The sequence below is a fragment of the Typopeltis vanoorti genome, chromosome 15, assembly GCF_054136105.1.
Source record: "Typopeltis vanoorti isolate ZY-2024b chromosome 15, IOZ_Tvanoo_1.0, whole genome shotgun sequence".
Lineage (NCBI taxonomy): Eukaryota > Metazoa > Arthropoda > Arachnida > Uropygi > Thelyphonidae > Typopeltis > Typopeltis vanoorti.
Window position 1 is genome coordinate 32,917,311 of NC_143563.1, and position 27,574 is coordinate 32,944,884.

A 27,574-nucleotide genomic window follows, 5' to 3' on the forward strand; every position below is an offset into this window, starting at 1 on the left:
TTGGGTTTCTCCAAACATTTTCAGTTCAGTGTAGTTTGTTGCTGCATTTAAGCAATAAACATTGAATCTCTATATTATAATACTGTAGGATATCTGTTATTTAGCAATATCAGATTGTCTTACTTTTTTTTTTTTTTTTTTAGCAAATTTTTTGAATAAGTAAATAAAAAGTAAAGGATAACTTTTAGTTTATTATATATATGTAAACATTTCACTAAATGCAAAATTATAATGTATTATTTAGAATTAGAAATTTCTTCAGTCATGTTTTGTATGAAAAATCTGTATATAGTTACTGTCTGTTGTAAACTATTTAATTGTGATATTTGTTACAAAAATTTATTAGCAAAAAAAAAAAAGTTTCGCCTTAAATTTAGTTTTAATTGTGTAACTTAAAAAAAACTTGAGGGAAGAAAACAATGAGGTATTAAGATATCAGTTGTACACCTGTATTAGGATATTCATGTGTATAAATTAATACATGTTTTAAATTTATATAATTTAAAAATTATTGAAATACATATTTGTACTTGTTTTTGGCGCATATACACTCTCAGCAGTGCAAATTCAGTGTCTTTCATTGGTATTAGTTCATTATTTTCTGAATGTCATTGCATATTGGAAGCACGCGGTGGTAGGGAAAAGTGTTTTTTAAACGGTGTATATTGTGAATTCTTTTGTGAATTGTGCTGCATTTTTTTCTCAGTAACACAAGTGTTATTTTAGGGTTCTGCTTTTAGAGTTTCGTTGTTATATTGTGTTTTTTTGGGTTACCGAGAAGGCGAGGTCACAGTTGGCAGCATTGCGGTGGAAGAGAAGATAAGTTTTTGCTATCTAGTATAGTTGAATATGTCGTTATATTTATATATTTAGCATTTATTTATATATATAATATATATCTGTGCTACAGTGTTCATATATATTTTTAGCGATTAGTTTAGTAGTTACTTACTTAGCAGTAAGGATGATGGCAGATGCAGCTGCAATCACAAATGGTGTGTCACCAAGTCCTCTGCCATTTAAAAACTCTATTATATGTAACATAATAAAGGACTTTGTGGCATGCAGTGTTTGCGGAATGTATTTTTCCCAGGAGTTGGATATGTGGCAGGTGAGAGAAGGGAGAGTGCGTATATGCACAAAATGCAGACAGTGGGAGGAAATCAATGAATTAGATATTTCGATAACTGACCTAGTTGCTTCAGGGATGGGAAATCAATGTCGGGAGATGAGTAGTGTGATAGGAGAGAATGACGAGCGAAGTATGAATGAGAAAATATGTTTGGGTGCGGAAGGCTTGAATGACTGAAGTTTACGGAGATGGTTTTGATTGGGTAAATGAATGGCGAGTAAGAGTGACTAACTTGCAGAGAGAGATAGATGATCTGAAAGAGGAGGTGGAATGTCTTGTGAACGGGATGAGAAGTATGAAAGATGATATTAGGAGAATGGAAGAGATGTATGCAAGGCGAATCAGAGTAAGAGTGAGAGAAAGTTTTGGGAATGATAGAAGAGGAGAGAATAGGAACAGTGAAAGAGGAAGTTATGGGAATGATAGAAGAGGAGAGAGGGAATGAGAAGAATGTGAGGGAGCACTGGAACCAGACATAGTGATGTCGGGAAGGCAGGTAAGTAGGAGAACACAAAGTGTTAGAGGAGAGAGAGTGAGGGGATGCATGTGAGCAATCGAGGAACAGGGTGGAAAGAGGTGTAATGTATGGGGACTCAATGATCGTGGTGTTCAAGATAGGATGTGTGTGGAGTGCTTGCCTGGATGAATGATAGAAAGTGTGGCTATGGCAATTAGGAGGGGGTGAAAAGGTGGATGAGATGATTGTGATGGTAGGAACAAATGACTTGAGAGGTAATGTAAATTGGGCAGCGAGAGATATGAGATTCTTGCTTGTGGTTGTACGAAAGAAGATGCAGATAGGAAAGATAGTGTGCATGTTGCCTAGGTATGATAGTGACAAGCTGAGCAGGAGAGCAGTAATATTAAATAACATAATAGCTAGAATGTGTCAGAAGAGAGGATTGGAATATGTGGATGCTTGAAGGGCATTTTAGGACAGAAAGGAATTGTATGCAAGAGACCGCTTGCATTTGAATGAGGAAGGACGTAGGCATCTGGAGAGATTGCTGTTTTGAACGAGTCAGTGTGTCAATGCAGAGAAACTAGAATGCCCAGGGGGGATGGCCTCTTGTGGGAATGGTTACTTGGAAGAAGGAGAGATGAAATCAGGTAACGCTGAGCCCAATGGAGATAATGCCAGGTAGAAAAACAGCGGCATTTTTATGCTTTATACTAATGCCAGGAGTATCCAGAATAAAGGAGAGGAATTGGTGTCGCTGAAAGCATCAGCCTGGCCAAAGATTATTTGGATCACTGAGACATGGTTGACAGAAGAGGATATAATAACAGGAATAGAAGTAGCAGAGTATAGCATTTTTCGACAGGATAGGAAGGGAAAGCATGGTGTTGGTGGAGTACTGCTTATGATAAGTGATGACTTATGTCCTCTAAGAGTTGGAGGCTTTGGAAGGCAGTGACACTAATGATTTTGAATGCATATGGTGTGTTAGGTAGAGGTGAGCAAGACAGGATATTTAGTGGAGTGTTGCTACAAACCAAGGGGCACATAGGGTGGTGACCACGAGATGTTTAGACATTTGAGCTTGGCAAGTGCAAGAAGAATGATTGTTATGGGAGATTTTAAATACAACAGTATAAATTGGGGAGAGGAAGATGCATGTAGCAATAAGGGAATGGAATTTCTAGAATTCTTGAGGGACAAATGTCTTAGGCAACATATAATAGAGGGAACAAGAGGTTCAAAAGTTTTGGATTTGGTCATAGCATCAGAAGAGTTGATAATAACTGAGATGACATCTCTCCCACCAGTTGGAGAGAGTGACCATATGGTTTTGACTTGGAAAATGAATAGACATGCAGGAGTATCAAAGAGATGAGAACACGTGGAATTATAAGGCAAGTGATTATAATAGTCTTAGACATCAAGTTGGGGAAGTTTCATGGAAGGAGGAATTGGAAGGCTGGGATATCATTAGTGCTTGGGCAATTGTGAAGGAATATTTGTTAGCGGCAATAGTAAACTGTATTCCACAAGTGAAGAAGAGGACACAATTTGGTGTAAAGTGGACGACAAACAATATTAAATAGGAACTGCATGTGAAAAAGATTCTATGGAAGAGATATAAGGAAACAGGCGAAGAGCAGATGCATGAAGAATATAAGACACAGGCCAGGAAACTCACTAGTGTGGTAAGGAAGGTAAAACTGGAATATGAGAAGAGATTGGCCCTAAGATCCAAAGAAAATCCTAGGGAATTTTTTAGCTATGTGGCTAGTAGTAGGAGAAATGATTGTAGAAGAATGACATTGTGGGATAAAAATGGGAATAGAGTGAAATGCAGAGGACATAGTGGAATTGTTTAATGAACACTTTATTGGTGTATTTCATCCTGGAGAAGTAAATTTTAATACTAGAGGGATATGGCAGGTTCGAGCTTTAGAGGTGCAGGAGGAGAGCGTGATCCAAATACTGAATACTCTGAATGTCAGTAAAGCTGTGGGACTGGATGGTATTTCACCACGAGTTTTGGGAGAATGTGCTAAGGAACTGCCAGCTCCTTTGACCTGACTTTTCAATGAAAGTCTGGCTATGGGAAAGGTGCCCAGGGAATGGAAGGAAGTAAGATAGTGCCATTGCATAAGGGCGGTAGCAGACTGGAAGTATCCAATTATAGGCCAGTTTGTGTGTCATTGGTAGTTGGAGAAATTAGTTAGGGACCGTATACGACATTGGGCAGGTGAGGGTAATGTTATCTGTGAGAGTCAACATGGATTTGTGAGGGGTCGCTCTTGTTTTTAGTAATATGCTAGCCTTTTATAATAAAGTTACAAGAGCATTAGATGAGGGAAAGGCATATACTGCCATTTTCTTAGACTTAGCGAAGGCATTTGACAGGATGCCACATGATAAGCTGATATTAAGTTGCAGCACATGGGTTTGGATGTCTGGTTGGTCAACTGGATTCAAAATTGGTTGTCCAATAGGTATCAGTAAGTTGTGTATGGTGGGTCAGTTTCAAGGAGGCAGAGGGTTATAAGTGGGGTCCCACAGTGCTCAGTACTGGAACCTATATTGTTTAACCTTTATATCAGTGACATTATCACTGGATTGCAGGGGGATATTCATTCGTTTGTGGATGATGTGAAGCTGGGAAGGGTTATTAGTAATAGTGCAGATGTGGTAGTCCTGCAAGAGGATTTGAATAAGCTAGACAGATGGGCAAAGGAATGGGGGTATTGGTTTAATGCAACAAAATGTAAAGTCTTGAAGTTTGGGATAAATCGATGGAAGGCTGCATACTCAATTGAAGAAGCTGTACTGGAGGAAGTAGGGGAAGACAAGAGATCTGGGGGTTATGATTGATAGAAACCTGAAATTCTAGGGACATGCTGCAATAATGAGAAGGACACTGACCTGCAGAGATAAAAGAGTTATCATTCCGTTGTATAAGACCCTGATCAGACCACACTTAGATTATTGTTCTCAGATTTGGTCCCCAGGATTTGAGGGGATAAATTAACTGTGGAAAGGGTACAAATGCAGATAACAAAGACAGTTTCAGTACTGTACAATGTTAGTTATGAGGATCAGCTGAGGGAATGTGGACTGTAGAGTTTGGTGGATAGAAAAAGGAGAGGTGATATGATTGAGACTTTTAAACTGTTGAGAGGTGGTTACAGGGTTGACACTGGGGAGTTCTTTCGCTTGGTTGAACAGCAGGAAGGAGTGATGACAAGGGGTCATCCCTGGAAGTTATGAAAGGAAACTGTGAGCAAGAGGGGTGAGAGCGAGAACGGTCAATGAGTTTAAGGAGTGGTATGATAGACTTTGTGTTTCCTAGGAAGGGCCTCCCGTGGTGAGTCTTTTGACTCCTTGGAGGCCTAGGTGATAATAATAATATATCAGTGATGTCCTGAAACACTGATATGCTTTCTATACAATGACATTTAATGATAAAGGTGATTGAATAGATTAAATCCTTATGAAAAGTATACTTTCCATTTAATTTTAATTTGATCTGTTGTTGTGCACATCATGAAATTTATATGTAATGATTCATTTTATTAGTAGTTTATCATTCATGGTTATATCAGGTTATCATAATTAAACTACAGAAGGGAGGAGAAACAGGATTTTACTGCCAGGGACAAGAAAAGTGATGCTGTAGAGGTTGCATGTTGTTGTTGTCTGCATCATTGAGTGTAAATGGAAGCTTGAAAAGCAGATGAAGTTTAAAAAAAAATTTTTTTTACTGAAACTTGCACTGTATGTTATCAGGAATACTCTAACAGAATGATGAGAAAAGGATCACGTGCTGAAATGTCAACACGTGAAGTTAATAAAACTAGTAATCATTTTGATTTGTATCTAACCCAGATCTTTAGTGAAATAACAATTCAAAAAGTATAGGCATACCCCAGTCATATGCCATTAAGTTCCAGACCATAATTGTATAAGGGATCATTATTTTTTTTTCCCCCACTTGTAGATATATGTAATAGCTTAATAACATTTTTAAACACTTTTATATATAACTGACGTAAATAAAGCATTTAGTTACTTCAGGTACACAAACAGACAAAATAAAATTTTGGATAATTTCTGCAAAAGAAAAGGTTATTCTGAAGGGAACATGCTAAACAGTTTGGTCATCAGTCTATAGGATGTTAAAGGTTTTTTCATTTTGGCAATCAGATTGTCACATTTGTGTAGCACTTTTCACTTCACTTTGAACTTTATCTTTGTTTTTAACAACTATAACAACAGGCAAGGTAAGCCTATCTTGCAGTCTCTGTGTTTGATACACCATTGTCACTAAATTTAGACTTGATATCTAACATAAAGCTGAGCGTCTTCTTTTCACTGGAGCAGCAGCACAGCAACTTAATTTTATCTGCCATTAACAAAGATAAAGTAATAGTTATTAAAACAGTTTATAATTCATAGCTAAACACCAAAACACAGTGATATAGTGAGCATTGACATCGCAAATAAACTGAGTTTATGAATAACTGCGCATCTGCTGATTCATAGTAGCACCATGGTGCTAAAACTTTTGCATGTGCAAATGAGTCATCATATAAATGGGCATTAGTCATAATTGAAAGGCATCGTATGAGTGAATCATTGTAAAGTGAAGTGTCATAAGGCAGGGTATTACTGTATATAATTTATCTGATTTTCCTCTCATTGAACTCTACTCTTGATTACCTTCCAGGTATATACTGTGTTTTTTGATTGGCAACTCTTTTACTTTGAACAAACAGGAAGTTATGTTGAGAAAAGGTTACAGAAACACTAATGTTATATTATCTGTAATAAGTCTCAGAAGTCTGTTTAGCACAGCATGGAATTGACTCTGATTCCAGGATCTTATGGTCATGGTATAGTCTACTTCACTGTTACTGCTTAGAATTTGAACTGTACCTAAAATTTGGAAGAGTTATAGACAGTAATGATTTAAAAACACATCTATCAACTGCACTATATTACACTAGCATATGGCTTATGTAGGTTTTGATAGTTTAAAGTCTATATTTTATTGTTCTACCTTTTGGATCATTTCACTGATGAACTGTTAAATCAGGATCATATCCTATTTAATGAAGTTTTATTAACTTCTTTTGTCGATATATATTTCAGTATTTGCTTTCTACTATGTCACAAGTGCCATTAAAGTTAAGTTTGTCCCTTTTCGGGACTTAACTTTTCTCGTCCTATCTGTCACTTTGAAAAGGTGATAGAGGAAACCATCTCACTCATCACAGTAATGGCAGTTCATCTTGTAGTTCATTCTGTTGATAAGAATTCCACTGTTATTGACTGAGTATTGAGTATTTCTAATGTTATTATCTTGTAATAAATATTATTTACAAAGGATGTATGTGTATATTATCTGTTTTCTTTTTGAACTTCCTTATAATATGTATTTTGATATCTTTTAAAGCAAAAGAGAGATTTACATGTTCGTCACGTAAGGAATACACAAATAAAGTTGATTGACTTTGGGTCTGCAACATTCGACCATGAACATCATAGTACAATTGTGTCTACTCGGCATTATCGAGCACCTGAAGTTATACTTGGTAAGTCTTTAAGAAATTTGGAATGTATATTTAGCTAACAAAAGTTTTTGAAAGAGTTGTCCCTTTGCACATGCATAGTTAAAACTTCAGGAGAAATAATTGCAACAGAATTCTAATAAAATTTACATTACCAGGTGGCTCATTATTTTAATTATTTATGTGCTTACTGAGAGTTTACTTATATGAGTAATAGACCTTTCTGACATAGTATTGCAATCCCAGAGTTTTTGCCTACTCTGATGAGAACTAGCAGTTTGAAACGGCTGTCAGACTAGTGATATCCTAAAGCATTAATAAAAGGCAAATTTATGGGTTCCTGAGCACAGTCCATGTCTTTAACACGTTTGCTGCCAACTACAAGTATGCTCGTAGTTAGTATATGAGCCTCGCAAGCCAACTACAAGTATACTCGTAGTTAGTATATGAGCCTCGCAAGCCAACTACAAGTATACTCGTAGTTAGTATATGAGCCTCGTAAGCCAACTATGAATATACTCGTATGTCGATTACCGACCTCCTATGCCAAGCATGAGTTAACCCTTAGTGTAAGTACCTTAATTTGGATCCTTCGCTTGTGAATAAAGCGGAGAGCATGTCTGGGGGCTTGGTAGAAGGGAAATAATTTCAGCTAAAATGTATGTTATATATGTGCCTCAGAAGCCAAGCACGAGTTAACCCCTAATTTGTAAATCAAATTAAAACCAATTTATTCAAATTACGAATGGTACACTTTAAAACAATTTTTCACGCACAATTGCGGTTTTTCCTGGCAAACAGGACAATAATAATATGCTTCGCAACGTTGTTTGTTTCATGTACATACACGGCACGGCTTTGTCGGGCGATTCTTTTTTTCTGTAGGCGGTAAAATTTCCAAATAATGAAGATCCCGAATCATGCTGATATTCTGTGATGCGGTAAGTTCATCCATTCCAACAAAAACTGAGATAAATTGATCTCTAAATTTTAACGCAGTCATTGCTTTTCCAGTAATTATATTATAAAATTTCTGCGTATTTTGAATGTATATATCAAAAATGCATATTGTCTTTCGTAAGGCAGAATAGTAAGAAAGCATTTGATCAGAAAGATCGATGCCTGACATACCCAAATTATAGTCCCTAACGATATTTGGTTTTAATTGAATTTTACCATTCCGATTTTTTGCTTCAACCATTTCAAATTTTTGTATATTTGAAATGGAAAGAACTTCCCTCTTATCATTCCATTTGCGATGATGAATTCATTAAATTCATCATCGCTCATATTAGCGTAAGCTTCTAATTCTTTATCAGTAAGTTTTCTTTTACTGGTCATGGCGAAACTGAAGGTTTTTAGAGACTAGACGCAATAAACAGTCGTCAGCACAACATAATATGTAGGTGAGGGTGGTACGAGATTACTCGTAGTTGGCGTTTGAAACAAAATTCTGTCTGATAAGCCAGCTTCGAGATTACTCATAGTTGGCATATATGAAACAAAATTCTGTATGATAAGCCGGCTACGAGATTACTCATAGTTGGCATATATGAAACAAAATTCTGTATGATAAGCCGGCTACGAGATTACTCATAGTTGGCATATATGAAACAAAATTCTGTATGATAAGCCGGCTACGAGATTACTCGTGGTGACCTTGAAGACGCGAAAGCACTTGGCTTGCGGTAACAAACTATGCCCAATGAGCGTGCAGCAAACGTGTTAAAATAATGCAAACCAAGCCAACTCCATGCTAAAGGTTGTATTCTCATAAATTCTAATATATTTGGAAACTTTAAATTCTATCTTATCTGACTATAACAGTGGATTAATATCCTTATAATCTATAATTTATCACCAGATTACAGCATTTTTTGTAGGATGTTTATTTTATAGTATATGATTCTAACAGCTATAAATACAGTAAAACCCTGTTTTTACGTTCCCGCAATTTACATTTTCCTGCCATCTACGTCATTTTCCATTGGTCCCGTCTTAAGGCCTATTCTTACGGTGTATTGTTTTCCCGCCATTAACAACTTGATGTGGACGTTATTTCCCGTGATTTGTGATTTTTTTCTTAGGTGGCAATACTGATTTTAAAATTGATTTCTGCAGAAATCTGCGCATTTCTGTTCCCAGATGGCGTTGCTTTTGGCTGTAGTTTAGTTTCTGCCATCACGGTGACCTGCACGCTTGCAGTAGTGATGAGCGATACCTGATTTTTCAATCACAGTACGAAAGGATATTGCAGAATTTCTGTTATGGAATTTAGCATGTGAAAGTTGCTTTCAAGTTGTGGTGGTGGATGTTAGTAGCATGGAGAAAAAAGACGGAAAATGTATTTCGGTAGAAGAAAATATGGCAATTCTGCGATGTGTAGATTGGCATGCCGGAACACATGTGCATTTAGCAAAAGATCTTGGACTCTCCATGTCCACTTTGAACACGATAGTAAAAAACAGGTCAAGCATCGAACTCAATGCAAATAAATGTGGCACTATGTCAAAAAAAAAAAAATGCAAAAACAATCAACAATTAAAGATTTTTTTAATAGATAAATGTAAATAATTGTAAATTCATTTATTTTCAGTTATTAAGTTTTGTAATCAAGTATGTAGACTCACATACTAGCAGTAAGACATCTTTTAACCTTTTTTTAATGTTTTTTTACATTTCATGCTATTTACACTTTTTTCCATCAATCCCATGTAAAAGTGTAAAAAAGGGGTTTTACTGTATATATATATGGTTAAAGCATCTGAATTATGTTATATGCAGATTAATTCAAAATTTGTTAATTTTGAGGTATTCCAATTATAAATAGCTATCTTTTGAAATTTGAGGGCTACTGATTTTTGAGGAACTGATATGTTCTGAATGTTACTGCGACCACAGCTAGTTAATCCTTTCACCTGGAAGTATGTAAACAGAGATTACTATTATTATGGGAAGGGCATATCCCAGACAGTAGCCTGGTATATATCTGAAATGTCTTGTTTCATTTTTGTCCTTTTTGATGGATTCTACAACAAAAATCCTGAAATTCCCAAAAAATCTTTTGGAGATCAATAATAACTTATGGATCTGAGAGCTGGGTCAGAAGTAAAATATTTGACCAAAGACTAGAGACCGCAGATATGAGAGTCCTGAGAAAGATTAGAGGCGTGAACAGATGGCATCAATGGCAATATCATATTAAAAACGAGGATATTAGGAAAGAACTAGACATTGTCAGCATCCAGGAATTCGTTAGCAGAACTAATCTCAGGTGGTATGGTCACTTAAATAGAATGGGAGAGGAAAGATTAGCAAAACAAGTGTTCTCTGCCAGGTTGGCAGGAAAACGACCCAGAGGAAGACCAAGATATAGGTGGATTGATACAGTACAAAGTGCCTTAGACGATAGAAATATAAGATCTGATAATGTTGGAGTCTTGACAAGTAACAGACTGATTTGGAGGATAAAATTGTAGATAGGAAGTTAGTAATGATGTAATTTTTTCATGTAGTACTGTCATATCCTGTACACCCCTTGAGGGTACATGGCAGGAATTTGATGATGATGATATAAATTTGGGCTGAATTAATTCTAATCTCTTCCAGATTAGTACGTTCCTTTTATACCTACTAATACAATCATTGGTATCATTCCAAGCCACTTATATTTGTGAATTGAATCTGAAACATTTAGCAGTTTGCATTGTTCTGTATGTGATCTATTTCTGTTTGTGTTGTCTTTCATGTTTTTGTTTAAAGCAAGTTTAAATTAGGAGGAATATGTAACTTATAAATAAGACAGGCACTTGGAGAATTTTGTCCACCTCTTCTGCAAATTGTGGCTTTGTTTGTTCTCCTCTCTCTACATGTCATTATTCAGACACCCTGACAAGTAACAGTAAGATAATTCACTTACCTATTTTGGAAGGCTTTTAAAACCTTAACTATTGGCTTGTTTGTGTAATAATAATTTTAAAACTGTATTCTTGATAAGAAATGTTTGCTACTCTGTATACATTGTGTGCTCGAAGGTGGTGGTGATGGGGAGGGGGTATGAACTGGATGGGCAGAGTCCATTCTTTGAAGTCTACAGCATGTTTTTTGGTCCTTCAGTCCAAATAGCAAATTCGCATTACACTGGATAGTAAAATTTGTTTCTTGTATCACAGAGGCTCTACTTCCCTCAGAGGGGTTGTGGTGTTGTTAGTACCTTGATTTTAGCCTACATTGTCACTCCTGGATAGTTATTCTCTATTCTGATAATTTAATGTTTGTAGACTGTGAAATGGTCAGTTTTTTTCCTGTGGTACTGCTGAAACACACACAAAATTGTTCATTTAGGATCTGTTTTACTCTTTTGTACCAAAGTTTTAAACATTTATGGAATACAGTAAACTCTCGATTCAGTGGACTTGGGATTTAACGGACATAATTTGACAAATAAATACAGATAATGAAATAATTAATAAAAATAAATAATACGATGGTTAATCGGAAGCGATTGGCAGTTTATAAATTGCATCTTCAGATACATTCGTGATGTTTCGTGCATACTCACACGATAGTTTGCACCCGTGCATGTGCTTTGGTTCGGTAGCATTGCTAGCATAAAACACATGGTGTTTAGGCTGTTGCTGGAGTAATTTTTAGTTAAATCATTATTAATACCAGTTAATATGTCTGGGGTTAAAAGAAAACGAGTTAGCTTGACGATAGCACTGAAACTTGAGTTAATAAGTAAGTTGTGCATCTATTGCTCATGTTTGTGAACTTTACAGAGTGAAAAAGCAAACAGTTTTGGACATACGCAAAAATAAAGACAAACTTACTCAGTTTTTCCTAAAATATAGCATTGGGAGATAAAGACTACAACATTGGCTAATGGCTGGACCAAGTTACTGAATGGGAGTGAATCAGAATACAATTTCAGAGGTTTTGAAACCTCTGATTTCCATGAAACTTTAATGCGAGCTGGTGATAATGTCAGTGAGAATGACATTGAACAATGACTAGACATCGACAAGGGCAACCCTGGCTACCAAATTCTCAGCCAGGAAGATGGGGCGAACAGGAGGTTGACAACAAGGAAGAAGTGGTTCCAGCTGGTCCAAACCTATCGGTAGTTAGAGAACACGTATGGCATCATATCGTTCATAGGCACATCTTCAGATCCAGAGGTGATTGCTTATTATGAACATTTTAAATAATTTCAATCGTTAATTATTAAGAAACGGTATAAAAGTGGAAGGTAAAATGGTATTTACATAAAAATGTTCTCATTAAAATATATTAATACTGTACCACTGGAAGTGTTTTATTTTCAATACTATTCCTAAGATTCGCAATTTTACGGACAACCCTTAGCCCCTAATAGTCCATTAAATCGAGAGTTTACTGTATAAAAAAATATTGGAATATAACACATTGCATAATAATTTTGGTTTCCATGTTTATTTTTTTAACATAATGATAAATCATAAAATCCAGTTGCTTAAATGTTTTACACATTTTTCCCTCTGGGCATTAGAATAAATGAAAAATCGCAAAAGAAAAATAAAATATAATTTTATTGCTGATATTTTGCAGAACTTGGCTGGTCTCAGACATGTGATGTTTGGAGCATTGGGTGTATTCTTTTTGAATTGTATCTTGGAATTACACTGTTTCAAGTAAGTAATTTAAAAGAATCTGTTAAATAGTGGTATAGAGTTTTAAAATTTATACTTTGTTTTTTGTATCTTTAAAAATATCTTTAAAAAACTAAAGTCCTAATTCGTGCCATCTTTCTCACACCAAATAGTATTTATGATTTTTAGATATAAAAATATTTATTAAAAACAGTAAGAACATATACAATTTGAAAGATCATTATGCAGCATAAAATATTACTGAAACACATTTGCAAGGTGTTACAAATGTATGTGCTGAACATATCAGTAAATAAAACATAAACATGCTGAGTATAAAGGGTACTTCAGGAAAAACAAATATATAAATAATTGAGATAAAGAAGAATTGCAAGCAAAACAGCTGTACATTAAGTTACTTATGATGGTTTTAATTCACAACACAAGAATAATATGAATATAATTGATATTTATTTACTTATTTGCTAATATTTTGTCGGTGTTATACCCAGCATCTTCAGGAAACAAAACAGTTTATCACAGTACATGAACAGCAACGATTAGTTAATAGTGGGAACAGTTGAAAATTGTAATGGATAATATGATGAACTAAAGTCCTAATTCGTGCCATCTGTTGTTAGATAAATTTATCAAGTATTAATTTGATCTTAAAATGACTGTCTCTTAGATTTTTGGTAAATTGATAGTCATACTTGTTAAGGTTTGGAGAATGTTTTAAAGCTACTGCTGATTGCAGAAACACTGACTGACTTATAATGAATTCTGTGTAGCATTTTTTTTTTTTTTTTTTTTTCCCTACTAATCCTGTGAAGAGATATCCAAGATATAGCCTGCTTGTCCTGACTTGCCATAACAATGATGCTGAATGCATTTATGTTCACTGAGGTGAACATATGAGGGTAGTCAGTTTATTATATGGTTTAAAAGTGGTGAAGAGTTGATATTAAGCACTTGATATATTTTCAGATTTGTCCTATAAAATAGTAACAGTTTTGTTGTAATCCCTTAGTGGAAGGGAGGGGGTGACTTTTTTTCTTTTTTTCCCTTGAGGATTATAGCTATTAGCCAAAAAAAAAGTGTGGTGTAGGTAACCGAGTTCAGTGGTAAAAGTATTTTCATCGAAATAGATGCCTCTGGCTCTGTGAGTTAGTGATTTTAGGATATCACATTGTTGATTGTGTAAATTTCTACCTGTATGTATAAGGTGTTCTATAAATAGAAAAACATCATGAACCATTTAGAAGGCATATGACTAGTGTATCCAGGAAGGGTAGACAGTTATTAGATTCCTTATTCATTGTGAAGATTTTTGGGTGTTGGCTATTTAATGCACTAAAAATGTAGCTAATGTGTCTGGACCATATGACCAAACAGGAAACACATCATCAACGTAGTGCAGCCAAACCAAGTGACTGTGTTGATTACTTGGTTTCTCTAAGTGTTCTGTGTAGAAATTGGCCAATGGGAAAGTGAAGAAGTGAGCCCATAACTGTTTCATCTAGTTGTTTGGATATATATTTCTACTTTTCCATGTGAAATAACCAGCATATGCTGTAAATTTGGATAGTTCAAATGTCTTGGGATGAATGGTGGGGGGGGGGGGGGGGAGTGACTAAATCAAGGATCTCAGTTAGATATATCATTGAATGCAGAAGTAATCATTATGTCAGAACTTCTTGTTTTTTTTTTTTTTTAATATGCTTTTTAGGTAAATAGAATTTTTACATATGAGGAAGAATTGCATGTGCAGGGAAGCTAGTAATTTGTCCAAATTTTTAGCTAGTTTGTATGTAGGATTGTTTATACTGTTAACAGTTGGGCATAAGGGTGTATCTTCTTTGTGAATTTTAAAGCCAGCTAGAATATGTAGGTGGTATTTACTTGAAAATGCTTAAGAGCCTCCATAGCTCAGATGATATAGATGAAGTCCTTTGATCAGAAAGACCTGTATTCAGTGCCTATCCAAGACATGAGGAACCTTTATCTGGTCTCTTTCGACTAAAGGTGAGTTAGCAGTTTCATTTGGGGGTTTTTTTTCTTCTCCTGGAAACTTGGGTTTTTCATCCCTCAGAACAGGCAAACCAGGCCAGTGAACACATGCTGCTACAGTCAAAAGCCCCCCCTCCAGCGGCAGGCTTGGCAATGGGTCAGTTGGGGGGGGGGGGGTTGTACTAACAAAAGTCGCCTGAAAAAAGTAACACGTGGATCCTGCATTGGAAGCGGGATAAACGTGCAAAGGAAGAAGATTATTTACATGAAAATGATTGAGTTGAACAGTTTCTTTAGGCCAAGAAGTGACTTTTCTTCAGTAATTTACAAACTATTCTTTCATGTAGTAAGATCACAACGTATGATTTTGATTCATTATCACAGTATTTTTATGTATACCTCTATTAAGATACTAATTTCTTTCGGTGGGATGTTGCTTTTGGGAGGTTTAGATTTGATTAGGATGTTACCTACAACCAAATGAATGTTATTGTCTGGAGATAGGTTGTATATTCCACTTTTGGAACTTTCCTGGGTGTAATGACAAAGAAGCTATAACCTTGAACTGATGTGCTGCCAGCTTCTTCCATTAGGGGCAACTGATGATAAATTTAAACAATGTGATTGTGTTGTAATAGCAGTCGTCTTGTAGCACTACAATGTTGGAGCATTTAGAATTTTCTCTGGTGCTCTGGCCTTTTTGGAATTTGCAACTTTTGAGATGTTGAGGAAAATGTTACAGTTCAGTATTTAAAATTTGATAATTCATTGAATAGAGCATTGATGGCTGTATTTATTTTTGACTAGCTGTATTCTTTAATATCTTCCATGCATTTTTTTTATATTGTTTAAATGAGTAGCACTAATTTGTTCACATAATAGTGCTCAACTAGTATAATGGTTTTAATTATTTAGCTGAAATGGCTATTTCTTTGACCAGGCTATTTAATTTGAGTCTCAGAGCAGGCAAGATTCCACAGAAGTCAAAAGAATGTACGGTAATCCCAATGCACAAGGATAGAGCAAAGACTGATGCATCCAACTAATGACCTATCAGTAGCTCTGGAGTAGTGGTGAAAATTTTGGAAAAGCTGGTTAGGGCTCACATATGAAAATGGGTTGAGAGAGAAACTATACTTTGCAATGAACAGTATGGGTGTACTAAGGGAATGTCACATTTGAGGAACTTGCTCATATTCTATAATAATGTTACAGAGGAATGGATACACCATAATACTTTTGGATTTTGCTAAGCCTTTGCACAGAATACAGCCTGGAACACCATTGCATAAATTGGAATGAAAAAGATGGGATTGAATTATAAAATATTGGCATGGATAAGAGGATAGCTGGCTGGAGTCTGCAAGATTTAACTACTGGTGTACTACAAGGATCAATTCTTGGTCCTTGTAGTACATCAGTTAATCCACTGTTATTCAATCTGTACATTAATGACATTGGGAAGGATTTGACAGGTGACTACAGCTATTTGCTGATTATGCAAAGATAGGTAGGGTAATAAGGAATGCAGCTAATAACAGTACTTGAAAAATGACTTCAATAGACTGGAATTGTGGGCATGTGAAAAGGAATATCAGTAAATGTTAAGTCATGCACTTTGGTGTGATTAGATATCCAGAGTTGTATTATGTTGGTTGGATTATGCCAGAAGAAACTGGTCAGGCTAGGGATCTTTGAATATTAGTAGATAGAGAAGTTGAAGTTTGGGGGCCATGTAGCAAAGATTGCAGATACAACTCAAACGATAATTGCAATGCTGAAACAAATTTTGACATATAAAGATAAGGGGTGTTATTTTACAAGGCCTTAATGAGACCTCACTTGGACTATTTTGTGCAGGTCTGGCCTCCTGGTTTTCATCATGATTCTGATACAATGTCAAACGTGTCAGGATTGTAGAATACTGTTTATGAAGACTGAAAGGGTCACACAGCATTTAAGTTGGCAAAATTTTTCATTTTATGGAGGGTGGGGAAAGGACAAGAGGTCATCATTGGAAGCTGAGAAAATACCACTAAGAAGTGTGAAGATTTAGGTTTTTCTCTCATAGAGTGGTTCATGATTAGAATGGATTGCCATTGGATGTTGTGTGTGCACAAATATGACAGCTGGTGTGTGTAATATGTGGCCTCCCTCGATGAGTTCCTGACTCTCTGTAGGTCTCTTAATAATATACTGAAACAGTTAACTATTTTGCGTAATACATATTTATATTTTGTAAGATTATTTTGAAGCATTCTGTTTGGAAATGGATAAGGTAGTTTTTTTTTTTTTTTTTACTCAACTAATTAAAAAATTAAATTTTTGAATTACTTATTTCAGACTCATGATAATAGGGAGCATTTAGCTATGATGGAAAAAATTCTTGGTCCCATGCCTCACCGAATGAGCCGTAAAAGCAAGTAAGTGTTTTTAAATTTTCCTATTAGTAAGTGTAATTATCATTACATTTTTTCTATAAATCACAAAGTTTGAATTTTAAATTATGAAACTAATAGCCAACTTGTAGGTATTAATCTGTAGCTGATTTCTCTTAGAATAACATCAGGGCTGTGAGGTTTTGGTCTGAAATTTTTTTCACTCTCCACTTTGACATGGATAATGTTTGGATTAAAATTTAAACTTTGTCCGGGCTTATGTGATTAAAATTATTCAGTCTGGATATACAAGGTAGGTTCCAAAACTTCCCAGCCTGACATAAAATTCATGCCAATTTTAATAAAATATCATGCATGACAGATAGCACAGTCTGTGGGGGAGGTTAGTCTGTCCATATGGCACACTAAGTGGCTATAATGTTAAAAATTAAGAACCACACTGTGATAAAGTTTTCACCAAAGAAGGACTTTCTCCAAGTGCTATCAAACAGTGATTGGGTGGTGTTTATGGGGAAGCTTTTCCTTCACCATGAAGGAATGGGCTAAACAGCTTCGCCTAGGAAGATAGCATCAAAGATGATCCTCGTGATGGTTGGCCTGTGGAAGTGATGACTGAGGAAAATCTCTCTCTTGTTGAGGAGGAACTGCTTAATGACAGATCGCCGAAGCTCAAAGAAATCTCAGAAGGTTGGCACTTTCTATAACAACCATCTTTTGTCTCAGTGCAATGTGGGTGCTCTAACTTCTCTCTTCAGTTCAGAATGAGCATTGTGTGACTTGTTCCTGCAGGTTTTTAGAGCTTTGCCAAGGGAATCAGAGAGAGAGAGGTACTGGAATCCATTGTCACCAAGTATGAAGCCATGGTCCTTTATTATGATCCTCTTTCTGAAAAAGAATCCATGGAGTGGTGCAAAACAGGTGAAGCACTACCAAGAAGATATTAATAAATAATATTAAAACTATTTTTGATGTTTACATAAAATGAGAATCTTCCAGACTTTGGGGCGGAGGGAGAGAGACAATTGTTCCGATTCAGTTTAGGCCGATGTAAAAGAGTTTTGCAATTGTCTTTGAAAATGCTTTCATATTTAAAACTGTTTTTATGGAGAAGACGGACTTCATCACACAGGATACTGTGTTTAGTGTCAACACTATGCTGCATCTAAGCAGACTTTTGAGTTTTCAGATATTCAGTGTAGTATTGATGTCATTAATTCTTTTTTCCACAGAATGGCCTGTCTGCCTGAAATATGCCAAATTACATTCACAAGAGATCTAGTAACCATCAGCAAAAGATAGGTGATAGTTTGTCTTTTGTAGATGGTAACAGATGAGAAATTTTGTCAGGAAAATATGGGATTAAGGTGATACTTCTTCAAAATTCTACTTACAGGTTCAGAAATATAAGGGATTGAAACCCGGTGACCTGTTGAAGAATCCTTAGCTGTTGGAATGTAAGAGTTAGTTATCCATTGGATTTGATGAGGGTTGTAATCATTTCATTCCATTAAAGTTTTTTGATAGTGAGAAGTTCTTGTTGTAAACTTGAGGGAGAGGAGTACTGGTTATGTGCTCTATTAATTAATGATTTGATAACATCAGTTTTTTTTAGAGGTGTTGATCAGACTTTTGATGAATGTATCTATTAGTAAAAGTAGGTTTCTGATAAACACTTGTTGACAAAGTATCGGAGGCTATGTGAGTAAAAGAAGGCTGTCCAAGAGTGATAAACTACCAGCATTTTGTTTTTCGTAGTGAATGGAATTGTAGTGTGAGGGCTATTGATGTGATGTAGGAACGTAGTAAGTTCATTTTCAGAATGAGGCTGAACAGCAAAAACGTTGATGTAATGAAACCAAAGAGAGGGTTGGGGATGGAAAACTGTTTTGAGTCATCTTGAAGATAACTTGTTCTCATCCATTCATTCCCAACCCCTCTCTTTGGTTTCATTACATTGGTGATGTTTTTGCTGTTTGGCCTCATTCGGAAAATGAACTTACTACTCATGGTAGTACCTTCAATATTTTTTTTTTTTCAGCTGAAATATCCTGATTGTAAAACTAATTAAAAAAACTTCATATTACGAGGGAAATCATCATTAAGTAAACTAGTAGTATCAGATAGCAGAACATTGGTAAATAGAGAAACAATGTCAAAGGTACTAATATATCTTGACTTGTTTTTGAATATCATCGATTTTTATTTCCAAGAAAATGTGTGGAATTTTTTTATTATATATGGATTGTCCAATACAGGCAGTTAATAAATGTGAAAGAAACTTTACAGTCTGAGAGTTAATACAGTTCACAATGGGTCTTACTAGACAACCTTCTCTATGAATTTTTGGTAGATGATATAAATGAGGAGACCTTTCAGAATGGGTGAACAACTTCTGCAAAGTATTTTCATCCCGGCTTCCTCAAAAATCCAGATTAAATAATTAAATAAGCTTCTTGACAAAGTTATTAGCCAGGAACAAAAAAAAAAAAAAAATACTTCGTATAAGTTACTAAAATACATGATACATAAAATACACATTCTGCTCACTGAATTAAAAACCTTTATGCAGACGTACATAACTGTCACTTACGCAGCATATATGCAAAATACTTGATTACATGCATCATCACCACATGTTCTAGGCAACTATTTGAGATGTAAGAAATCTAATATTAAAAAGTGAATATTATCTCATCTTCTTTATACCCTCTTTTACCTTGCGGTGTCGAGGGTCCATTGATCATCGGACCTCAATCTGTTTACAGGATAAGGTGGTCAGTCCTATGCCCCAGTATATCCTATGGCCTGTAGTGTTAAGTTCTCAAGGACAGTTTGCCTGATTTGCGGGATGAAAAACCTCAGAATAAACTGAGGGAAAAACCCTGCTGTCCATGCCCAATACTGGCTAACTTGGCTATGGCTGAGGAAGATCCTTCAGCACCTCACGTCGCCAACAGGAATCGAACCTAGGACACTCCTTCCCAAGGCATATGGTTGCGAAGCACATAACCACTAGGCTAACCGCGCGGACATAAGTGAATATTAATAGAGATGAAATTACTTACTAAATAGTTTTATTAATAACTGCTAAATTCAACTTCAAATGAAGGTTGTACATTTACTGTTCATTCATTTCATGAATATTAAATACTTTTCAGAACCAAGTATTTTTATCATGGTCGTTTGAATTGGGATGAAAAGACATCATCTGGACGTTACGTGAAAGAAAATTGTAAACCTTTAAAAGTTAGTAGCAATTTTTTGTTTTTAATCATTGTTATTAGCATGATGTTTATCTTTTTGCTATTAGTCATATTAGTTTATGTTATCTGTAAACTAATTGTAATCTGGTTAAATTATATTAAGGATAGTAATACCATCCAAACTGCAGAACAGTTCCTCATGGAAAGATATTTCCTAGGAATAGCGATATATTCAGATAGCAGTAGAGATTCATTCTCAGATGTATCCAGCTTTTACACAAATTAAACAAATACAAAAATCTTCATCAATTATATCTAGCCACAGGAAAGTGGTTTTCCAGTTGCATAACTGAAGTTACAATTACCTGGTGCTGTAGCATGGTTGATTGAAGGTTTATGCCAAGTGATTGAAAACTCACTATAATAGCATACCAAAAGTCATGAGACATCCCTTCCATTATAAGGAAATGGATGTCACCATCAATCTGTTACCTCTCAGACTCTAGCATTATCAGATTTTATATTTCTATCTTCTAAGGCACTTTTTACTGTATCAATCCACCTATATCTTGGTTAACTGGGCGATGCACCAGCTGGCATGAAATCTCAAGTACCATCAAATGCATTTCTGGTTTAAGCCAGTAGAGAGTACAGTTTGGTTAAGTCCCAAATTGCCAGCCTATCCTTGTTCATTCAGTACCTCGTAGATACCTACTAACAGGGTGCACCATGTGAAAGTGAGGATTGGACCTCAGGTCAGAAGCCCCAGTCAGTTTTCCACATTACCGAATGGCAAAGTAGTCAAATACCTGAAAGGTCTCCTCCCAGTATTTGGCTTTGGTGTAACTTGAAATCTGTTAGAGTTGCATTTGAGATTTTCAGTATCATTAAAATCCAACTAACATGCCACTTTGAAAAGGTGCCTGCTTAATGCAGGAAGCAACATATGTGGTAAAGTGAATCCCATGAGCATCGTCTACATGTGTTGACACTGCCTATTCTGAACATGTTAAATGATTAATTTTTTATTGTTATACATAATAGCTTAATTTGAACATCTAACCAGTGGTAAAGAAAAAACAGTCCAGGTATCCCTCAATGTTACTGTGTATATCAAAATCGCATTAATCAAACCTAATAATCAATGGTAAAAATTACAATTCGTCCATGATCGATTACTGTATTAATAATTCGTTTTGTATGGTACTCTTTTAGGAAAGATAAAAAATGAATGCAAAGTAAATGTTTAATAAATACTTGTGCATACATTATTTACTGCAATTTTTTATCAAAAGAAGTTATCAAGAGTCATTTGAACAGTTTGTTTTTTTCTTATCGGCATAAATTCTATGATAACGAGCAAAATGACTCACCAGACCTCGGCAAACAAGCAATAAAACATAAAGAAAAAACACTGCAAATATAATACATGATGGTACAAATTAAGTGGATATTGAATCCAACATTATTTCATAGCCGAATATAGAAACTACAAGAGTTTCATGCCGAATATATAGAAACTAAAAGTTTCAGCAGATGCAAGCATAATCAACCATATCGGCAACTCGTAGTAAAGGTGGGGCAAGCTCCAGATCACTTTCCTTAGTATTTTCTGTGATGTAAAGCACTCCTAGGGGACGTGTATGATAAGTATGGCTCTCTAATTCAGTAATACATGATGGTTTATTTATTTTTCAGTTACAATCTAGAAATTATTGAACAAAGAATAAAAAAATTAAAAAAAAAACTAAACCATACTATACTGACACCGGAGGTCGCAGTATCTCTCAGATGCAATTTACTGTCAAATATCACAAACCTTTACATAACATGTGTTAAACCAAACTGACAGCAAAAAACAGTGCAGAATATCACTTGTAACATATGATGACAAAATTTCATGCCGGCTGGGGCGTCGCCCGGTTAAACAAGGCCCCCGTTGTTTTCGTCAGGGAACCAGGGCGAACAGCGAAAAGTCAGCTACTGGAACAAATCTGAAAACAAACCCCAACTCAACATCACCAGAGTTAAAGATCGGTACTATCAACGTAAGAAGCCTGAATGGCAAAGAAATGGAGCTAGCTGAGGAATTAGATAAGTACCAGATCGACATAATAGGGGTGACTGAAACAAAAAAGACCAAAACTGGTGAGATCTTTCTGAGCAATAAATACAAAATGTTATATTCAGGCAATGACAATCAAGGAAAAGGAGTAGCCATAGTATTCAACACAAAATACGAGGCTAATCTTCTTGAATGGCAGTCAGTCTCAAGTAGAGTAATGTGGGCAAATATGAGAATGGGGAACTGGACAATGAGACTTATTTGTGCCTATGGTCCCACAGAAGGTTCTACTAAGGTAGAAGTGGAGGAATTTTTTGAGGCTTTAGAAAAAGCAACTGACACAATGAAAAATGAAAAGTTGGTCCTTGTTGGGGATCTAAATAGCAGAGTAGGAAATGATTGTGAGACATACAAAAATATTTTGGGAAAATTTGGAGAAACGAGCAAAGCTAATAATAATGGCAAATATCTGTTGGATTTCTGCTCAGGACATGGACTGGTTATTACTAACACCATGTTCCAACATAAAAATGTGCACAAATTCACATGGAGAGAAGAGGCTAGGAATAAGAAAAGCCTCATTGACTATGTTATTGTTGATAGTGATGTTTTCTCCCTGGTGCAGGACACCAGAGTGTACAGAGGATTTGAAATTGGAAGTGATCACTACTTAGTCTTGAGCAGGATAAAATTGAATTTCATATTGAAAAGAATAACATGTAAGAAAGTTTTAAAGCGAATAAAAGTTGAGCAGCTCTCAGATGTGAACTGTAGACTAAAATATAGAAAGATTATTGAAGAAAAAATGAAAGAGTTTGAGAACAGGAATCAAACCTTGGAGATTCAGTGGAAAACTCTGAAGGAAACATTGATTGATTCTGCCAGAGAGGCATGTGGTGAGGTTATCTGTAAAGAAAAAAAAATCAGAACTACCTGGTGGACACAGGAAGTTAAAGAGGCAGTGAAGGAAAAGAAGAAAGCATACCAAAAGTTCCTGTCAAATAAGTCAGCTTGTGCTCTTAGAGAATATAGGGACAAATGCAAGAATGCTAAACAATGTGTAAAACTAGCTAAACAAAAGTCATGGGAGGACTTTGGCAAGAATATAGAAAATAAATATCAAGAAGGTGGCAAAATATTCTGGAGGTTGTTGAAGAAGCTTAAGAATGGAGGAAAGAGTGCTGTAAAAGGAATTAGAGATGATAAAGGTGACATGAAAACGGGAGAAAAAGATATTCTTGAAGTATGGAGTAATTACTTTGAAAAACTGCTAAATGAAACAAGCAGTGATGACAGCACAGTGGTAAAAAACACTGACCAGGCATGCAGTCAGAAATACATATCCATACTAGAAGTAGAAAAAGCCATCAAAGGCTTGAAATGTGGAAAGGCAGCAGGAGTAGATGATATTCGACCAGAAATGCTGAAGTATGTTGGTATAAGTGTCTTACAGTGGCTGCACTGCATAGTTCAGAAAGCCTGGACAGAGGGACGAATTCCCGATGATTGGAGTAGAGCTCTCATAGTACCCATATATAAAAAGGGAAATAAAACTGTGTGTGAGAATTACAGAGGTATTTCCCTACTGAGTGTTCCTGGCAAGATCTATGCAAGTATACTTGAAAAACGGTTGAGAAGAATTGTGGAAGAAAAGCTTGGTGAAGAACAAGCTGGATTCAGGCCAAATAGAGGCTGTCAGGATCAGATCTTCACTTTACGACAAATAGTCGAGAAAGCATGGGAATATAACAAAGATCTGTATTTAAGTTTTGTCGATCTGGAAAAGGCATATGACAAGGTGCCAAGAGAGAAGCTATTCAATACGCTGCGGTTATATGGTGTCAATGGGGCATTATATCAAGCAATACTTAGTCTTTATTTGAGTTGTAAGTCAGCAGTTGGAATTGAAGGAAGTACAGGAAGATGGTCTAATGTTAAATCTGGTGTGAGACAAGGATGTACATTATCCCCTCTGTTATTCATTATCTATATGGATCACATTATGAAGGAAAGTGGTATTAAACATGATATCAAAATTTGAGATGTTAAGGTCAGCTCTTTGCTTTATGCGGATGATGTTATACTTCTAAATAAATCTGCCACAAGTCTGCAAGATTCTCTGACTAAATTGAATAGCTGTTGTAATAGATATGGTATGAAGGTCAGCAATAAAAAGACAAAGACAATGAAAATAGGCAGAATCATTGAAAATGTCAACTGTGTTGTGAATGGAGAACCTGTGGAACAAGTAAAACATTTCAGCTATTTAGGCACGATTTTTACTGAAGATGGTAAATTAAATATAGAAATAGACAACAGAATAAGCAAAGCTGGTATGGTGGGAAGTCAATTGAATAAATTCATATGGAATAAGAGAGAAATTAGTCAGAACACTAAATTAGCTGTGTACAAGACAGTGTTCAAACCAGTTTTAACTTATGGATCTGAGAGCTGGGTCAGAAGTAAAACACTTGACCAAAGACTAGCGACCACAGATATGAGAGTCCTGAGAAAGATTATAGGCGTGAACAGATGGCATCAATGGCAATATCATATTAAAAACGAGGATATTAGGAAAGAACTTGACATTGTCAGCATCCAGGAATGTGTTAGCAGAGCTAATCTCAGGTGGTATGGTCACTTAAACAGAATGGGCGAGGAAAGATTAGCAAAACAAGTGTTCTCTGCCAGGTTGGCAGCAAAACGACCTAGAGGAAGACCAAGATATAGGTGGATTGATACTGTACAAAGTGCTTTAGACGATAGAAATATAAGATCTGATAATATTGGAGTCTTGACAAGTAACAGACTGATTTGGAGGAAAATTGTAGATAGGAAATTAATAATGATGTAATTTTTTTCATGTAGTACTATCATATCCTGTACACCCCTTGAGGGTACATGGCAGGAATTTGATGATGATGATGACATATGAATGCACAGCTACTCATGATCTCCAAGATATACACTGGTATAGCTTGCAGGTTATGTATACATGTATATATGCTATGTATCTGAGAGATACAAAGCATGTATCTGTCAGATCAGCTGCGAGTTCTGCAGAGTTAAAGGCATGTTAATCAAAACTCTTGTCACGTACATCAAGGGATTGCCGCAATTAATTTCGGTGCGTTAAGCCAAGGGATACCTGTATATAGATTTACATTTATAAAATTATTTAATTAAATTTCTGAATATAACATGGATTATCTGCACATAATAGCTTAACTTGAACAACTAACTAATGGTGAAGATATATATAGTCACAAAGAATAGCATGGTTGGGACATGTAGAAAGAATGGAAAAGATAGAGGAGTTAAAAAAATATTTGAATGGAAACCATTATTACAAAGGAAGAATGGTAGACAATGTTTAAAAAGATCTTACAACTGTAAAAGTTAAGAATTGGAAGAATATTGCACAGAAAAGAAAAGAATGGCCAAAAATTGTTTTGCAGGCAAAATTGTTTTTAAAACTCAGTGTTTTAAAGCTAGAAGACATAATAGCTTATTTTATTATTGTATGAAAGCCATATTCATTTAACTTGGTTTCTTTCTCTTCAGAGCATTCATGCAATGCTAGGACATGTTTTGTGTTTCACACACTAATCCCTTTCATTCTTACTGTCATAGATTGTCACACTCCTTATTACATCACTGATGGCACAAATGGTAGAAATAGTGCTTAAGTGCATTCATGTTACTCTCACTAGAGCCAGGCCATACAAATTCCAGTGACTTTGTGTGTGTGTGTTTGACAACCTTCCTTACCTCATTTGCCTATGTATACATGTCAGGTTTGCGATAGATGTGAAGTGCCCATTAAAATTGCAGTACCATTGATATTCCATTGAAAGCTCATCCATGTGCAGTTAATAGTTGTGAATTCTACATAGTGTTAAAGAAAGGGGTGGGGGTGAGTGCTGTGGTTAAATTTGCTCTGGAAGAATGGCCTGTTGACTGTAAATACCTGTTCAAGCTTTTTTCTGAACAAACTTTTAAAATTATTTAAATATAATTTTCCTTGTGCTCATAGAAACCTATTTCTATGCAATTTACAAATCAATATCTGCATTCAATTTAGTATTGTACACCATGTTTATTCTTTTTTTTTTTTCTCTCTCTCTCTCTAGAAATATATGCTTTCTGATACTGTGGAACACCGCCAGCTATTTGATCTCATTGATCGAATGCTTCAATATGAACCTTCTCAACGTGTTACCCTGGCTGAAGCCTTGAATCATCCTTTTTTTTTGTCTCTTCCTAATGAACTCAAATTACACATGTATGAAGCACAAATCAAGAGTTCTATCAGAGAGCGTTCACATAGCTTGAGTAGGTGAAAGATTAGATATATCCCTGTGTCAAAAAACAGTATACAGATCTACATTTATAAAATCATTTAATTAAATTTCTGAATATAACACGGATTATCTGAAAACTTGACATCTGAAGTCAGGCACAGATATTGTTCAGAACCTTTTTTTGTAGTAACTTAATATATGTTAATTATTCATTTGTGTTGAGATATATCATGTAAAAGAAATGTATATATTTTCATGTTTTATAGCCCCAGATTCTTATTAAACATTGCTTTACTTGAACCCGTACAATCTGATTGGCACTTTATTTTTCAGTGTATATAATCATCATTGAATAAATTATTTTGTAATAAATGTGTTCTGTTTTTATATTTTTATTGCATCGTTATTATTGTTTGCATTTCTGCAGATAATATTTTGAGCTATGAATATAAGGCTAAACTGATTGATTTCAATGTTTTAACTTATTTCCATAAAACTAAGTTTAAACACGAACTCAACAAATTTCATGGAAAATTTATTCAGTCTTTATAGCAAGCCATGAAACTTTTCTGAAATACTCTTAAATTATTTTTTTGTGCTTGTTTTATTTTTTCTTTTCCTGAGCTTTGAAACTATACTTTTCTAAGAAGTAAAACATTTGCAATTTTCCAAACATATTTTCTTAGCTTAAGGATTGGATATTTTAAAAATAGCTTCACTTTATAATAATTCCATTTAGACCAGACAGGGTACAAAATGTACTTTAGGTTTGCAAACCTCTTGTGAGTGAGGCGCAATATTAAAAAA

The 27,574-nt window shown here is 35.4% G+C and overlaps 1 protein-coding gene across 3 annotated transcripts in view; it reads left to right on the plus strand.

Annotated features, from left to right (window-relative positions):
• The window catches only part of LOC150098581 (dual specificity protein kinase CLK2-like), a 152,591-nt gene extending 125,452 nt beyond the window's left edge, over nucleotides 1–27,139 (plus strand). For all 3 annotated transcript variants that reach the window (XM_090405819.1, XM_090405818.1, XM_090405820.1), the window contains 5 exons: nucleotides 7,042–7,180; nucleotides 12,746–12,828; nucleotides 17,140–17,219; nucleotides 20,354–20,441; nucleotides 26,597–27,139. In XM_090405819.1, coding sequence (XP_090261945.1) covers nucleotides 7,042–7,180; nucleotides 12,746–12,828; nucleotides 17,140–17,219; nucleotides 20,354–20,441; nucleotides 26,597–26,806 — 600 coding nt within the window. In that variant the 3' untranslated portion in view covers nucleotides 26,807–27,139. The remainder of the gene's footprint in view (nucleotides 1–7,041; nucleotides 7,181–12,745; nucleotides 12,829–17,139; nucleotides 17,220–20,353; nucleotides 20,442–26,596) is intronic.
• The last annotated feature ends 435 nt before the right edge of the window (nucleotides 27,140–27,574 follow it).